The sequence below is a fragment of the Petromyzon marinus genome, chromosome 44 (assembly GCF_048934315.1).
Source record: "Petromyzon marinus isolate PM22_M1 ecotype Great Lakes invasive population chromosome 44, UKy_Petmar_22M1.pri1.0, whole genome shotgun sequence".
NCBI lineage: Eukaryota > Metazoa > Chordata > Hyperoartia > Petromyzontiformes > Petromyzontidae > Petromyzon > Petromyzon marinus.
In genome coordinates, this window is record NC_133710.1 from 11,241,112 (window position 1) to 11,259,375 (window position 18,264).

At 44.5% G+C, this 18,264-nt stretch overlaps 1 protein-coding gene across 7 annotated transcripts in view; it reads left to right on the top strand.

Moving 5' to 3' along the window:
- The first annotated feature begins 478 nt into the window (after positions 1 to 478).
- The window catches only part of RAD17 (RAD17 checkpoint clamp loader component), an 87,506-nt gene continuing 69,720 nt past the window's right edge, over positions 479 to 18,264 (top strand). Inside the window, exons 1-2 of one of the 7 annotated variants that reach the window (XM_032970784.2) lie at positions 479 to 591; positions 2,859 to 2,949. Coding sequence is in view for 5 of the 7 variants with exons in the window: in XM_032970785.2 (XP_032826676.2) it covers positions 7,503 to 7,619 (117 nt within the window). In the remaining 2 variants the exon portion in view is untranslated. The other 6 variants (XM_032970780.2, XM_032970781.2, XM_076074011.1 and 3 more) reach the window with 6 other exon arrangements.

Consider the following 18,264-nt stretch of genomic DNA (forward strand, 5'->3'; position numbering starts at 1 on the left):
TCAACATTATTCCTGGCCTATGTGCTATGAATGAGGGCCATTGCCCGAAACGTCGCCTATTCTACGTTAATATCCACAAATCTAGCTGTTGCCTGATGAAGCTAATTGTAATTACTGGCGAAACGTCGTACTCAGATTGTAAACGTTGTGGCTTGACTCTCAAACACACCGGTGTGCTGTACTAGTGACGAATTGGCACGTTCTGTTTTCGTGACAACCCTTACAAGTTGGCTGTGTCGGGTGGTGGCGGGTTTTAACGACACATTTATATATTTACACGATCTAACCCGAAAAAAACCTCTTTTGTATCCTACGTGTGTTTTTACATCTCCGTACAGCAGCACACTGACATCGAATGCCCCCGTCGTCCCTGTTGTTACGGGCGAACGCGTTGAGACTTTCGCTTATAAATCAACCCGGTCGGCTCTCGGCCAATGGGAGCGTTGTTTTGGCGTGACGTTCAGCGCAGCCACGCGCCGCCCACTTGGCCCCCCCCCCCTGCCAGAAAGCGAGGCAGAGAGCGGCCATGAGTGAGGGACTGGAGTGGTGCTGCTGAGCGACTGTCTTCGCGCGTCGTTTTGTGTCGTGTTCGTAAGTGTAAAAGGCATGCGACAAGCACAAGCCGGATGCACGCACGCAACACGTTAATGCTCACTACGATTTGGCGCTGGAATCTATTTGTGTTGCTGCTGAATGACGGAATAGATTTGAGGAGTCGGCGTAGACGGATATTGTTGTAGTGACTCGGGAGGTACAGTTCGCTAGTAAGTGTCCGGGTTTCCTCGGTCACCACGCGGGTTCGTGTTACACAGCGTTTAATCTTCGTGTTACACAGCGTTTAATCTTCGTGTTACACAGCGTTTAATCTTCGTGTTACACAGCGTTTAATCTTCGTGTCTGAGTGTGATACAGAGTCTGTTCATGTGTTAGTGTGTGTATGTACAGTACATATACGCGTCTTAGTATGTTTGTGTATTCGTGTGTTAAGAGTCCATATGGTGAGTTTTGTGGCCACTCCATACCGTGTGAAGAGTGTTGTGTCCACCCCATACTGTATGAATGGTGTTGTGTACACCCCATACTGTACAAACAGTGTTGTGTCCACCCCATACTGTGTGAAGAGTGTTGTGTCCACCACACACTGTACAAACAGTGTTGTGTTCACCCCATACTGTGTGAAGAGTGTTGTGTCCACCCCAAACTGTGTGAAGAGTGTTGTCCACCTCGTGCTGTATGAAGAGTGTTGTGGCCACTCCATACCGTGTGAAGAGTGTTGTGTCCACCCCATACTGTATGAATGGTGTTGTGTACACCCCATACTGTACAAACAGTGTCCACCACGTACTGTATGAAGAGTGTTGTGTCCACCCCATACTGTATGAAGAGTGTTGTGTCCATCCCGTGCTCTATGAATAATGTTGCGTCCACCCCATACTCTATGAAGAGTGTTTTGTCTATCCCGTGCTGTGGTGATGAGTGTTGTGTCCATCCCAAGCTGTGTGAAGTGTTGTGTCCATCTCGTGCCGTGTGAAAAGTCTCGTTCACCCCCTACTGTATGAAGTGTTTTGTCCATCCTGTGCCGTGTGATGAGTGTTGTGTTCATCCCGTGCTGTGTGAAGTGTTGTGTCCATCCCATGCTGTGTGAAAAGTGTTGCGTTCACCACGTGCTGTGTGAAGCGTGTTGTGTCTACCCCATACTGTATGAAGATCGTTGTGTACACCCCATACTGTATGAAGGGTGTTGTATCCACCCCATACTCTATGAAGAGTGTTGTGTACACCCATGTATGAAAAGTGTCGTGTTCATCACGTGTTGTGTGATACGTGTTGTGTTTACCCCGTGCTGTGTGATGAGTGTTGTGTTCATCCCGTGCTGTGGTGATTAGTGTTGTGTCCACCCCGTGCTGTGTGAAGTGTTGTGTCCATCCCGTGCTGTATGAAGAGTGTTGTGTTCACCCCATACTGTATGAAGAGTGTTGTGTCCATCCCGTGCTGTATGAATAATGTTGCGTCCACCCCATACTGTATGAAGAGTGTTTTGTCTATCCCGTGCTGTGGTGATGAGTGTTGTGTCCATCCCAAGCTGTGTGAAGTGTTGTGTCCATCTCGTGCGGTGTGAAAAGTCTCGTTCACCCCCTACTGTATGAAGTGTTTTGTCCATCCTGTGCCGTGTGATGAGTGTTGTGTTCATCCCGTGCTGTGTGAAGAGTGTTGTGTCCATCCCATGCTGTGTGAAAAGTGTTGCGTTCACCACGTGCTGTGTGAAACGTGTTGTGTCTACCCCATACTGTATGAAGATCGTTGTGTACACTCCATACTGTATGAAGGGTGTTGTATCCACCCCATACTGTATGAAGAGTGTTGTGTACACCCATGTATGAAAAGTGTTGTGTTCATCATGTGTTGTGTGATACGTGTTGTGTCTACCTCGTGCTGTGATGAGTGTTGTGTTCATCCCGTGCTGTGGTGATTAGTGTTGTGTCCATCCCGTGCTGTGTGAAGTGTTGTGTCCATCTCGTGCTGTGTGATGAGTGTTGTGTTCATCCTGTGCTGTGAATAGTGTTGTTCATCCCGTGTTGTGTGACGAGTGTTGTGTCCATCCTGTGCTGTGTGATGAGTGTTGTGTTCATCCCGTGCTGTGTGACGAGTGTTGTGTCCACCCCATACTGTATGAAGATTGTTGTCCATCCTGTGCTGTATGAAGAGTGTTGTGTTCTTCCCGTGTTGTATGAAAAGTGTTGTGCCCATCTTGTGCTGTGTGTTGTGTCCACCCCGTGTCATATGTAGAGTGTTTTGTATACATCCCATGCTGTGTGAAGAGTATTATGTCCATCCCTTGGTGTGCTCTGCATGCACAGGAAGGCCACTGCCAGGTGGCGTTGGCTGAGTCCCGTGACCCGGCCATCATGATTCCAGGAACCATGCAACAGCCATCGAAGCGAAAAGCAAGTACAAACAACGTCCTTACCTATATTTGTAAATTCACCAGCATTGTTTCGACTGCTGATGAGACCCTGAATGTTGAAACGATCCAATGTGTTATTTTACTGAACCAGTTTTGCCTATAGGATGCACTTCCTGAAATATTTCTGAGGATAGACACATGGGAATGAGGCATTATTTATTTTAGGTCACTTGTTTCAATGCTCTGATCCACATTTTACTCTTCTTATGTTATGTTGTTTTTAGCAGCTGTAGGGACATGCTGTTTGCTATGGTAAAAGTTGATTTGCCTATTCTTGGGCCTTTCGGTAAAGTCAGTAGATAAGTTCAAAGAAAATACCAAAAAAGCCACGACGTTTCGATCGCAACACAAGCAATCATCATCAGGGGAAAAAATATTGCAGGAAAGCTGCTGAGGCAGGATGTTTTACAGGTTTGAAATGGGTGTAGCCCAAGGGTCATAAGCGAAGTGGGCAGGGCTAGTGATGTTAAAGTGAGAAATTTGCATGTAAATGTAAGATCGGAGAACTACCTCCACGACGATGAAGCTTCGGAGGTGGCCATTGTATTGTGAGAGATTAACATGTCAATGTAAGATCGCAGAGGCACCGCCACATCGAGGAAAACGAGCAACGGTGGCTGTGTTAGTGAGACATTAACCTGTTAATGTAAAGACATTTAAACCGTTAATGTAAAACCAGAGAGTCTAAAATAACTACTAACATCGGAAGGTAGGATGGAAACATCACAGCCAGTTATGACTTAAACTGTTTAATAACTTCCTTCCAATTATTGCTCAGTTTGTACCCATCTTCTCGGTTGAAATTGTGTCTGTGTAGAAATATATGGATGGCTTCATGAACGAATCTTTGTTGATAGCCAGTGGGCTTGCAAAATACCTTCGCCTGAGAGAAATAAATTTTGCGTGAGCCCACAGCGTTAAAACAAGGATCAGCCACGGCCGAGGTATTGGTCCTACCGTGTTTCAGATCTGCCTTATGTTCACGAACACAGTCCGAGACATGTGGCTTAGTTTCCCTAATGTAACTACTGCTGCAGACACAGCTTAGTTTGTAGACGCCGGGGTATTGCATATCAGGGATCACATCCTTCACTGATGGGATCAATCTTGATTTGAAGCTTTCGTGATTGCAGGAATCTATACTCATTGGTTCTTTCGGTAAAGTCACATAGATAGAAAATTATTAGATCACGAAGCTTCGATCGCAACACTAGCAATCGTCATCAGGTGAGACAAACACAGCAGGAGAACTGCTGAGGAAAGAGAAATAGCTGCTGCAACAAGAGGTTATATAGCTTGAGGTGGGCTCAACCCAAGGGTAAGTGGGCGGAGCTAGAGATGGAATTTGTATGTAAATGTAAGAGATTAGCATGTCAATATGAGACAACTCCAGCAACCGGGGGATGTGCCAATGAGAAGATTAGCATGTCAATGTCAGAGAACCGGGCAACAAAAACAAAAAACGGCAAGAGCAACTATGAGGAGAGACCAGCATGTCAACGAGAGAGAGACACATAGAGAGAGAGAGACACACAGAGAGAGAGAGACATCCACATAGAGAGAGAGACATACACAGAGACACGCACAGAGACACACAGAGGGACAACCACAGAGAGACAACCACAGAGACACATAGAGAGACACATGCACATAGAGAGACACAGAGAGAGAGAGACACACACCCAGAGAGATACAGAGAGAGAGAGACACACGCAGAGAGACAATCCTCACACAGAGAGAGAGACCCACACAGAGAGACACACAAAGAGAGAGACACAAACACATAGAGAGACACACATGGAGAGATACACACAGAGATACATAGAAAGACAACCCCCACACAGAGAGAGACACACACACACAGAGACATGCAGAGAGAGAGAGACACACATAGAGACACATACAGAGAGAGAGACACAGAGAGACACAACACAGAGAGACAATCCTCACACAGAGAGAGACACACACACAGAGACACGCAGTGAGAGAGAGACAAACACATAGAGAGGCACACATGGAGTTATACACAGAGAGAGAGAGACACATAAATAAACACACAGAGAGACACAGAGAGAGAGAGAGACACACACAGAGACAACCCCCACACAGAGAGAGACACACACAGAGACACGCAGAGAGAGACACACATAGAGACACATACAGAGAGAAAGACACAGAGAGACAAACAAACAGAGAGACACAGAAACATCACAGCCAGTTATAGTCTGTTAAAAAAACGAGAGCTCCTGCCACATCGAGGGAAAGGGGGCAACAGTAGCTCTGTTAGTGAGACACTTAGCCCGTTATTGTAAAGACATTTAACCTGGTGATGTACTCAGAGAGTTGGAAATAACTGCTGATATCAGCAGATAGGATGGAAACATCACAGTCAGTTAATACTATCTGGTTAATAACGTCCTTCCAATGATTGCTCAGTTTGTACCCATCTTCTCGGTTGAAGCTGTGTCTGTGTTTATATATCTGAATGGCTTCATGAACACATTTCTGATACCGGTGGGTTTGCAGAGTGCCTTCGTCTTAGTGAGCTCTCGGATCACAAATTTTATGTACTGCGTTAAATCGAACCTGGATTTTGTGTTTGCTCATGATTTTGGAAATCTTTTTTGTGACCCCTGCTATGTATGGCAAGGTCATGGTTTTGATTGGGTCCTCAGATGGTTCTTTCCCAACGGTTGGGGTGATAGCTTTACGGATTGTGTGGACTGAATATCCATTCATCTTGAGAGCTTGTTGTACGTGTTCCACTTCACAGGCTAGGTGATGACGGTTGGAAATACATCGAGCTCTATGGTGTAGCGTTTTAATGAGGGAATTCTTCTGGGATGGATGGTGGTGGGAGTCAGTTTTTAGGTAGGCATCCGAATGGGTGGTTTTCCTGTAGACAGTGTCCCATTGAGCCATCTGGTCTCTTTTCAATTAAAGCATCCAAGAATGGTAACTTGCCATCCTTTTCAACCTCCATGGCGAATTTGATGGCTGGGTGGATGGAATTGATGTGGTTGATGAATTGGTTCAGTTTAACAGCGGATTCCATAACTTCAAGGATTACAGCTTTAAAAAGCTGGATGTTACGTGGTGCATATCCTACAAGAATTGCATTCATACACTTTTAAAGCATAATATGAATACTTTCACAAGCTGCCAAATAGTGTTCATGGTAATTTGAATAGTTGCACTAGTTATGGTCATACAATAATGCTGGCACTATGATAATGAAGAAGAAGGGAAGAGTGCAATATCCCATTTTGTCTGAATTGTTGCCTTAAAAAATAGGTTGAGGGAGATATTCATATTTGCAGTTTTCGAAGTCATTCCGAAAGTTAAACAGTAGATTGTCTCATTCGGCGTCACGGGTTGCCAACAGTAGGCTGAATGTAAATGTTTAATTCAACCAGTTGTAGTAAATAGAGCTGTTAATATTGAAAACAATAGGTCTGCATGGTAATGCAGCTAGGTGGGATCTCACATGGTGGACTAATTGCTCTGTTTTAATAACTTTTTTGAGTTCTTGTGAAAACTTGTTGTTTATACCTTTAGTTTGTATGCCATTTGTTCATTTAATAATTGTTAAAATAGGATTTAGCCCTTGTATATAATTTTAGTACAGCATTGTGAGTTGAAATTGACATGGATGATGCTTTATAACACGAAATTATGATTGTTATGTCAAATGCGAGGACACATCCAAAGGTTGTTTAAAATGTAAAAGCAATTATTTGAAATTAGACATCTTAATCATTTCCGATATGTTGGAGACTGTTTCATGTCAGATACACATTCTTAACTGCTTCAGAATCAGAATATTTATTTATACCGAAGGAATCCGATGAGCTATAAAGTGCTCTTTCACAGATGTCCAGTAAGGGAGTCAGAACGTTACAACAACAAACAATACAAAACACGATAGGAGCGCACATTATAGCTCAATGAAGTGGCTTATCATGTCCAAAGAAGCAACATAGTTTAGACGCATGTTTCGAAATGTGGAGGGAAAAAACGGAGGACCCAGAAAAAATATCCACATGATCACGGGGAAATTATGCAAACTCTAATTATATCGGCGTCAGGGTCGGGATCGAACCCCACATCCTGCATGCCAGGCTAGGAACATAACATGTATCGCAAGTCTGCTGCGCCCCACAACCGAGGCTGGTGCTGCCAGGGTGAGCTCGGCAAGTCTACTGTGCCCCACTACCAAGGCTGGTGCTACCAGCGCCAGTGGGAGCACGTCAATGGTGACCTGGTCGAAACCATCCCCATAGAGGAAGACTTTAAACACAGAGAAAGCCCGGTGGGAGCTCGACACGGTTCGTCCCCCGCTCAACACCATCAGTGAGTGGGAGCTCTGCCCGGCTCGTCCCTTGCTCAGCACTATTAACAAGTGAGATCTTGATGTGGTTCGTCCCCTGCTCAGCACCACCAGCGAGTGGAAGGTGGATGTGGTTCGTCCCCCGCTCAGCACCACCAGCGAGTGGGAGCTGGATGTGGCTCGTCCACTGCTCAATGCCACCACTGAATGCGGTTCGTCCCCCACTCTGCACCGCCAATGAATGGGAGCTGTATATGGCTCGTCCACCGCTCAACACCAACCAGCGGAAGCTCGACGTGGCTCATCTCCCGCCCAGCACCACCAGTAAGTAGGAGTTCGGCGCAGGTTCATCCACCGCTCTACGCCACCTCCGAGCTGCAGCACAGCGTGTGGTCTGCTCCTTCACTGGACCTCATGTTCATCGGGGCACTCCATCGTAGGTGCCTGCGGGTGTAACGCTCAAAAAATGTTGACGTATATGTGTACATGTCCTCCATGAATATGGGGACGTGTGCTGATGGCGTGCACCATCAGACTGCACCAAGTTGGTGCCCAGCTGCTTGCCTTCCCTGGATGTGCACGAGTGTCTGGACTGCACTGTCCGCCGAACCCACTGGACTACGGCATTGGGCGCCATGCTGTTGCCGCCGTAATTATTTTGTCGTCCACCGCAACCTCCACCGGCCATACTGTTGGTTGGTGTTCACCCAACCCAGGTCCTGCCTGCTTCTCTTGCTTCGACCTCCATCAGGCCACAACTCTGCACCATCTCCACACCGACACCAGCCTCATCTCCAAGCTCGCCAACCTCGGCCTCCTTTGTGGTCATCGTCGCCGTTGTCGGTCCCTTGGCTGCAGGGGTGGCAGGAGCTTTGCTTCCCGGCAAAACTTTCCACTCGCCACAAAGAAATCTGGACCAAGGTTCCATCACACATGAATTCACCTACCTCATCCTTCATTTGCTTTGGCCTCCTAAATTCCCACTCAATCACCAATAAATCTGTCCTTATCCACGATATCACCCAAGATCACCAAATTGATCTGCTCCTCATCACCGAGACCTGGTCCAGACCATTCCTCCCTCCTACTATCACTGCAGAAGTTTCACCCCCCGGTTACAGCATCTTTCACGTCCCTGACGCAACGGATCGCCGAGGTGGGGGCCTGGCTGTCGTATTTTCTCATATTTTCATCAAACCTCACAAATTATTGATTGTTTCATCCACCTATGTATTTCAGTCACTGTCCCTCATCAATAGAAACTCTGGTTTTTTCTCATACTTATCTTCCGTCCCCCAGTAGGAAGCATCCCTGTGTTCCTTAGTGAGCTGTCAGATCTCATATATTTCCTACCCAGATCACCTCACAGGTTCATACTCGTTGGTTATTTTAACTGCCCCTGTCCTTCCCAACATTGCATTGATCAACGCTTGGCTGACCTATTCATTTGCCACAACCTGGCAGTTGTAAACTCCAGCCCCACCCGAACCTCTCCCACTGGTATTGAGAGCATGCTGGACCTAATATATGAACCTGACTCGGACTGTCACATCTCCACGACGAGCCAAACCAAGGTCATCTTCTCGGTTCACCACCTCATCCTCACACATCTCCACTCACCCAAGCCACCTGCTGCAAAATCATCCTGCATTACTCGTAACCTGAAGGACGTTGACTACCGCACCCTTAGGCTCTCACTCGCAAACATCCAATCTATTGGATCGCCTTCTGACCCAAACATCTGTGCCAACCAAGCAGAAAAAGACCTCGGGGAAGCTCTGGACAAATTTGCACCACTTAAATTTAGGTCAGTTGGATCATCATCTCATGACTTGCGTTTGCTGTCGACATATGCCAACTTTGGTAAACCATCACAGGAGATGCTGTGAGCGCATCTTAGTGCGCAGCGGTTTGGCATCCTATCAAGTCGTTTATAACACTGCCTGCAGAGCAGCAAATAAACTCAACCTTGCCACTTGCGCCACATATGTATCTGAACGGATTCACTTGGCTTCAGGAAATCAAAAGAACATCTGGAAAATGATGAATGACCTCCACCCTGGCCAAAAAAGCCTCGCCATCACCGTTACTCAACATGCATACCTGGTCTTTCGTTTTCGCATTTCACACGCACCTCACCAATAAGCTCACTACCATAGCGGACACCATCAAATTATCCCTCATTCTTCACCCCCACCCTCCTTCCCTACCTGCCCCTTGTAGCACCCCTCCAACTGTACTCCTGTCTACTGTCACACCAGTGTCCCCTGGCCAGGTGGCTGCCAACTTTGCTCACTTCACATTAAATCCTCACCTCTGGATACTTTCCCAAGTTTACTTATTCTGCACTGCAACTTTAAAATCACACTCGTACATTTTCTTGGGTCTTTCGGTAAAGTCACGTAGATAGGTTCAAAGAAAATAACAAAAAATAACAAAAAAACTACGACGTTGCGATCGCAATACAAACGATCGTCTTTAGGAAAAGGGGGTTATTTTCTGCAGTCATGAAAGCTTTAAGTCAAGATTTACACTCGTATCGACTATCACAAATGCTTCTCTACCGATTGTTTCCTATCCTCTTTTGAGACTTGGCAAATAACTCCCATTATAAAATAACCCTCACCTAAACTATGAAGAGCCATCAAACTATCATTCCATCACCTATCTGTCTACTTCCTCTGAGCTGTTCGAGCGCTTTACGCTCGCACAGCTAAACCCCACATCACCTCATCTCCAAATTTCTTTCCTCATTAATCAGCTTAGTGCAAAACATACTCTGCTGAGACCGTCCTCACTTGCATCCTCAACTGCGCTCTGCATATCATTGACTGGTTCCATAGTCACCATCATTACCCTTGACATCTCGTCTGTTTTGGACACCATAAACCACAACACCCTCATCGATGATCGTTCCTTCAATTTCGGCATTACTGGTACAGTACTCATCTGGATACAATCTTTCATCTCCGAAAGGTATTGCACCATTATATTTGGCAACTATTCATGCCCTTAATTCACGACAGGCTGCAGCGTCCCTCAGAGACCGCGACTATTCTCTGCATACACATCACCGATCGGACGACTCATTGATAGCTTCGGAATTCACCATTACTCATACGTCGACGACACTCTTTTTCCCCCTTCACCCCATCTGATACCTGGACTTGCACGCCTTTCTGACTGCTCTTTCAAACTCCAGCACTGGATATCATAGTATCTCATTGAACCCTTCCAAATCTGAAGCCATCCTCATTGGTACCAGACAAAAGCTAACCTATCTTTCACCACCTACAACCATCCTAATCGCTGGGTCTGCTGTTAAATTCACTTATCTAAAATTTCAAGGTGTCACCATGGATTTCATCTTGTCATTCAATACTCACACCAATCTGGTCATCAGAAACTGTAACTACCACCTTAGAGCCTTTCATCATCTTTGCCTATTCATCACTACAGATATCTCAAACACGCAAGCATGCAGCATTAACAGGTTGATGCATAGACTACTGCAACTTGGTAATCACACGGTCCTCACAAAACAACCCGAATAAACTTCAACGTCTACAAAACCACCTCACACGCACTGTCCCCACCTCCCACAAACCGCGTCTGACCTCCGACTTCACTCTCTGGGCCCTCGAATGGCTCCCAATCCCCATCAGAATCACCTTCAAATCGCCTGCCTCTGTTACACTGCCTACAGAACCGGTTGCCTTCCATACCTTTCGGACCTCCTGACGCCCTGCTCCCAAACCACCTTCAGTACTCTCCGCAGCTCTCTCCAGGAGTTACACTCGACACTGAGAGTCAGGACCACGATCGCCACGCGTCATTTTTCTTTTGTCGGCACCTCCACCTAGAACGCCAACCTCCTCCATATTCACAGTACTGACTATTTATCTACCTTTAACCGCCTTCTCAAACAACATCTTTATTTTACTTTTACTAAACGGATCTCTGAACGGGGTCCACGCCTGAGGGTCTCTGCCATCGGGCAAGTGAAAATTGGGCGCATTACAAATTAGCATTATTATAACATCACATCACCCTGGTATCCCTTAAATAAGTCAAGTAAGTTAAAATTGCATTCGTACATCAATTCTTAAGTTTGGGAAAAGCAGGAAAACAACAGCAGAAACAGTCCCAGACCACACCAAGATAACACAGTCCCTCAATAAAATTGTACATTAAAATGTAACTACTACATTAAATTTTGCGTTAAAGCTTTCGTGACTGCAGGGATTCATATTCTTGGTCACGTAGAAGGGAAACAATAAAATAATAAAAATATAAAAGATGTCAAGCTACCTTTTTTTGATGTCCTAATAAAAAATAGACCTGATGGTTTACTGAGCCACTCCGTCTACAGGAAAGCTACCCATACGGATGCTTACCTAAAACCGGATTCCCACCACCATCCATCCCAGAAGAATTCCCTCATCAAGACTCTGCACCATAGAGCCCAATGCATCTCCGACCAGGAACACATTGCCAGTGAACTCAAGCGCATACACCATGCTCTTAAGGCTAATGGTTACTCCGACTACACAATCCACAAAGCCATCACTCCAACCATGAAGAAGGACCCTCTTGAGGAGCATTTCAAAACCATCACCTTACCTTACATTACGGGGATCACAAAAATATCTCCAAAATCTTGAATAAGCACAAGATCCAGGTCCGATTCAACACATTACATAAAATCCGTGATCTGGTTCCATCTGTAAAAGATGTGATTCCGGACATACAGTACCCTGGCTTCTACAAACTGAGTTGCCTCTGTGGTAGTAGTTACATTGGTGAAACCAAACAACATGTATTGGACCGTATCCGTGAACACAAAGCAGACCTAAAACACGGTAGGACCAACACCTCGGCCATGGCAGATCACTGTTATCATTCAGTGGGCTCACATGACATTGACTTCTCCAAGACAGAGGTTCTCTGCAAGCCATCTGGCTACCATGAGAGATTCGTTCATAAGGCTATCCATATATATAAACACAGAGACAATTTCAAAAGAGAAGATGGATTCTGGCTTAGCAATCATTGGAAGGATTTGATAAACCATTTCGGGTCTTAATTGATTGTGTTCACGCTTATGGTGACTTTCAGACCGCATTCCATTATTTTCCTCTCCCCCCTCTTTTCCGAACATAGATGGACTCGTTTATCCGAACAGCTGCCAAAATCGCTGTCCGTGGTACTAACGTTAAAAAAACGCCACTTTTTTCAAATTTTCTTGCTGTGGTTTTCACACCTGATGATGATTGCTTGTGTTGCAGTCGAAACGTCGTGATAATTTTATTGTTTTATATTTCAATTTTTTAAATTATTTTATTGTTTCCCTTCTACGTGACTTTACCGAAAGAACCAATAATATTATTACATTGTTATGAATCAAATTTACAAATCACATTGGCAAATGTAGCTGTATCTAGCACTATCTTCTGCTTCAGAATATTTTTTAAAGGAAGGTTTATGATGTTAAGGGAGGAAACAAGGTTCCAAAACGTTGGTGCTGCAATGGCAAGCAAAGGCTTTGTCACTTATTCCAATTATTGTTCTTGGGAGAGTTGAAAGATGGATGGACATCTTACGTTTTTTGGATTTGACAATGGGGTTAATGAAGTATAGTGCTGATTTGCCAATAACGATGTTATGGGTGAACAGGGCCCAATATAGATTTCTTCTTGCATCAAGTGATGTGATATTGGATTTAAGTACGAGCAGTCTTCAGGTGATGAACCCAATTCTTTCCTGAAACCCGTTGTAAGTCGGAATGCAATAATGCACTTTATTTAAATGCCCATATGGTCAGTGTTATGAAATGTGTTACGATTCAACAATAAGGGGAGGAATTGTTAAACTCATAATTAAGAAGAAATATTTAACATTTGCATGTAACACTAAAAAAATACTGTATAGCGAATAAAACATAAACTAAAGTCATAAATAGAACATATATTTTTTATTTTCACTTGCCTTGAGTCCTGATGCGAGCTTGTATTGTACACACACACACTGGACACACGCACAGACACACAATGACACACATGCACTCCAACGAGAACGATCCGCCTATAGCCTTAACACACTTCTAGATTTAAAGCTTTCGTGACTGCTAGGATCCATACTCTTTGGTTCTATTGGGTAAAGTCACGTAGGTGAAAATAAAATAACAAAAAATCACGACGTTTCGGCCACAACACAAGCGGCCTTCATCAGGTGAAGGTAACACACTGTTAGGGCAAGTACTGTTAGTGTTTAGCACTTATGAAGGCCAGTATGTCACACAAGGGGGTGAGTGTGGCCAACACCATGCCCGGCCGCCTTTGTTTCCCCAGTGGTGATGTTGACACACCACACCAGGTACTGTTGTTGTTCGTGAGCAAGAATCAAAATTGGGTCACTGTTTTCGTAGTACAGTGCGCTAACCGCGACACTACTGCTTCCCACAAAGAGGAAGAATCCGCCGTATAGCGTTAACAGACTTATTGGGCAAGTGCTGTTTGCGAGCACCTATGAAGGCCGTAACGGCACACGAGGGGGTGGGTGGCCAGCACCACGTCCGACTGCCTTTGTCTCCCTAGTGGCGATGTTTATGCACCGTATCAGGTACTCATTTAAGGCTGAGTCGACCTAGGGGAGGCCCAGGACTAGTTCAGATAATTGTCACTGGTGTTGGCCATGAGCGGGAATCGAATTCGGGTATCCAGGTTCGTAGCGTAGCACGCTAACCGCGACACTACCGCTCCCCATAATGTTCATTTAGTAAATTAAAGTATTTGAATCACTCCTTGTTCAAATTGTGTTGTTTCTGATATTCGAAATAGGTGAAGAGACTGAAACTGGATTTTTGTTTGAGGAAAAGATCATGATCGTTTTTTAAAGATTTACGAGGATGACAATTGATGTTTAATTAAATTGAAATCGTATTGTTTTCATGGAGAAATTTTAGACAGATGCCATCCAGGCATCCACCCTATGACCAGACTCCGCCATCCACACTTGTCTCTCGCTGCCTCTCGTAGCTGGCCACATGGGCTACCAGCTCTGGACTAATTCTTCAACCACATCAATTCCATACACCCAGCTATCAAATTCACCATGGAGGTGGAAAAGGATGGCAAGTTACCATTCTTGGATGTTTTAATCGAAAAGAGACCTAATGGCTCTGGGACACTGTCTACAGGAAAGCCACTCGTATGGATGCCTACCTAAAACATGACTCCCACCACCATCCATCCCAGAAGAATTCCCTCATCAAAACTCTATACCATAGAGCTCGTTGTATTTCCGACCATCACCACCTAGCCAGTGAACTGGAGCACGTACACCAAGCCCTCAAGATGAATGGATATTCAAACTAGACAATCCGTAAAGCTATCACCCCCAACCGTTGGGAAAGAACCATCTGAGCACCCAATCAAAACCATCACCTTGTCATACATAGCAGGGGTCAAAATCACGAGCAAACACAAGATCCAGGTTCGATTCAACACAGTACATAAAATTCATGATCTGATCCCATCTATGAAGGATGTGATCCCTGACATGCAATATCCTGGAGTCTACAAACTAAGCTGTGTCTGCGGCAGTAGTTACATTGGTGAAACTAAGCGACATATCTCGGGTTCGCGAACATAAGGCAGATCTGAAACACGGTAGGACCAATACCTCAGCCATGGCTGATCATTGTTTTAATGCTGTGGGCACACACAACATTTATTTTGCCAAGACGAAGGTACTCTGCAAACCCACTGGCTATCAGCAAAGATTCGTTCATGAAGCCATCCAGATATATAAACACAGACACAATTTCAACTGAGAAGATGGGTACAAACTGAGCAATCATTGGAAGGACGTTATTAACTAGTTTAGGTCATAACTGGCTGTGATGTTCCTTTCCTACCTGCCTATGTTAGTTATTTTCGACTCTGAGTTACATTCACTAACACAGCTACCGTTGCTCGTTTTCCTTGATCCGGTGGTGGCTTTTGGCGAGCTATCTCCAAATTAACATTTACATGCACATTTCTTACATTGGTATGCTAATCTCTCGCAATACAATGGCCACCCCCACAGCTTGGTCGTCGTGGGTATGGCTCGGCTCTCTGATCTGACATTTACATGCAAATTTCATCTCTAGCCCTGCCTATTTACCCTTGGGCTACACCCATCTCAAACCTTTATAACATCCTGCCTTAGCAGCTCTCCCGCCATATATTTTTTCCTGCCTCAGCAGCTCTCCCGCTGTAGTTTTTCACCTGATGACGATTGGTTGTGTTGCGATCGAAACGTCGTGATATTGTTATTATTTTTATATTTTTTCTATCTACGTGGCTTTACTGAAAGACCCAAATATTAATTCCTGCAGTCACGAAAGCTTTAAGTCAAGATTTAATAGTCTGTAATTATTAGGATTTTCTTTGGAACCATTTTTATATACTGGATCAATAAAAATGCAGATTTCCACTCGAGGAGAAATGTACCTTTGGTAAGTAAGAGACTGAAAATATGTGAGCGCTTTGAAATATGCCACAAATGCAAATTCAGGCAACTCGTCTTTTCCCATGGATGATGATTTCTGAATTGATACTAGCTTATCCAATACATCTAGTTCAGATAAGGGACTAAACGAGAAGTATGGACAATGACTTTCACAAACATTTTCGGTGTTGGTGTATGAAGAGGAATAAGTGAGTAATATGAACAGTGGTATATTAGGAGAAATGTAACTGATGTGGTTTGTCAAAGATATGCCCTGCTGATCCAAAATGAGTCTTAAATCCATTGACAATTGTTTTATAAACAGTTTTTTGACATCCAATACTGGTTATTCGAAGAATATTAGCTTTTTTTTCAACTGAGTTGAAAGTTTGCCAGAAAGGTGTTGGGCTTTTTTGGTGAATTCAGAATAGTTTAGTGGAAGTAAGAAAATCTAGTGTTTCTTACTTGGTAAGTACATCTTTTTTATTGTGCTATAGTTAATCTAATCAGGGGGGTTATTTGATGTTTTTGCTTTATTCCAGGCTACATCGGGTGACTGGTGGAGACCTTAGGAAACGAACAATATCATTAAATTGTAGAATATTGTAGATTGGAGGAAAGTAATAAACAGCATGTGGAAGGTGCCATCGTTTGAGAAAGTATAGGGGTGTGTTGTGTGTGATGGATCAGGTAACAGCGACAGTGAGCTTGATGGATTGAGTAACAATGGGGTAAAAACGCAGAGCAGATTTAGTGGGTGGAAAATGAGCAGCAGTCCACGCCACCGGCTCCAGACAACCCAGCAGTAGCACAAACACTATCCACGGGAGGACCTCTCGAGCAGGTGCACATCTTGACTGTTATGGCCACTGCACAGGGTCTTCATAAAGCAAACTCCCAGAGCAGTGGCTGAGGCAGCCAAACAACTGGGGTTGTGGACCCACCCGGAGATGGTAGAGGCGGCGCTGAAAATGCATGGCGCGGAACTCGGTTCCGTGTTCCTCTTTATGTTGTCACCCCGCTGGTAGAACTCCCTGGAACAAGTGGCACAAAGCACTTCTCTGCGTCGATGAATACCACGCCAAGGGCATGCCAGTGATGCCAATGGCACTAGAATATAGATCACACAGTACACTACATACCGCACCACATACCAAATTGCACCACGGACTGTAATATTTATAAAATGCGCACAAATACAAAAAAGCAGATATAGACACGTAAATACTAACACAAAAATACGTATCCAAAATAACTACCGAAAATTATTTTAAAAGTTAAACTGAGAATTAAAAAAAACTATACAAAAAACTTTAAACTTAGAATAGCAAAATAGACTAAACTGTTAAAACCTGAGAATCTTAAAAACATTAAAAAACGTTCAGTATAAAACTAAGGATAAGTTAAATTAACAAATATTTACACTAACCCACGCATACATGAACACTTTAACTTTAAAAGGGGGTCACCTTGTGCCGTAAGGTCGAATACGACCTCTGGTGACATCCACGACCAGACTGCCATCCACACTTGTCTCTGGCTGCCTCTCAGCGGGGTTAGTGCAAGGCCAGTGGTGTTCTAGATGTTGTCCATCCACCTTCTCTCGAGGTCGACCTCTGCCCTTGCTACCTTCTCCATTCCGAAGCAAGACCCATTCCTCTAGTCCAGAGGTCCTCATAACGTGTCCAAAGTATGTCAATATCTGATTCACGAATAAGGCCTCGAGTAGGAGATTGAGACCATTCTCTCTTAGGATGAACATGTTTGATATTTTGGCTGTCCATGGTATACGTAGCATTCTTCTCCAGCACCACATCTCAAATGCACTTTTGCTCACTCAATCTCGGTGTCCATGGCTCACATCCATATAGGGCAACAGGAAATACCAGAGCTTTGACAAGCCTCTTCTTGTTGTTTATGGTAATGCCCTTGTCTCTCCATATCTTATTAAACTGTGGCATAGCTGTTCTACCGAGAACTAGCTGCTTTCTGATCTCGTAGCTACACTCCCCGTCTTCAGCAGTCAAGGAGCCCAGGAATACATTTTTCACAACTTTGATTGGTTCGTGGGCAGGGCTAGAGATGGAATTTGCATGTAAATGTAAGATCCAAGAGCCTGATATTCCTCACGACTATGGTGTTGAAGAGGCGGCCATTGTATTGCTACAGATTAGCATGTCAATCTGTAATTTGCATATACATGTAAGATCGGAGAGCCTGATATACCTCACAACGACGGTGCTAGAGATTAGCATGTCAATCGGTTAATGTAACCCCACGACTTCGGTGCTGAAGAGGCGGCCATTGTATTGCTAAAGATTACAGATTAGCATGTCAAAGTGAGACAGCTTCCGCAAGCAGCAGCTGTATTAATGAGAAGATTGGCATGGGACGTCTTTTTGATTTACTTGGACGACTTCATCATTTTTGGACGGTCTTTTGAGGAACATTTTCAGCGGTTGGCACTGTTTTT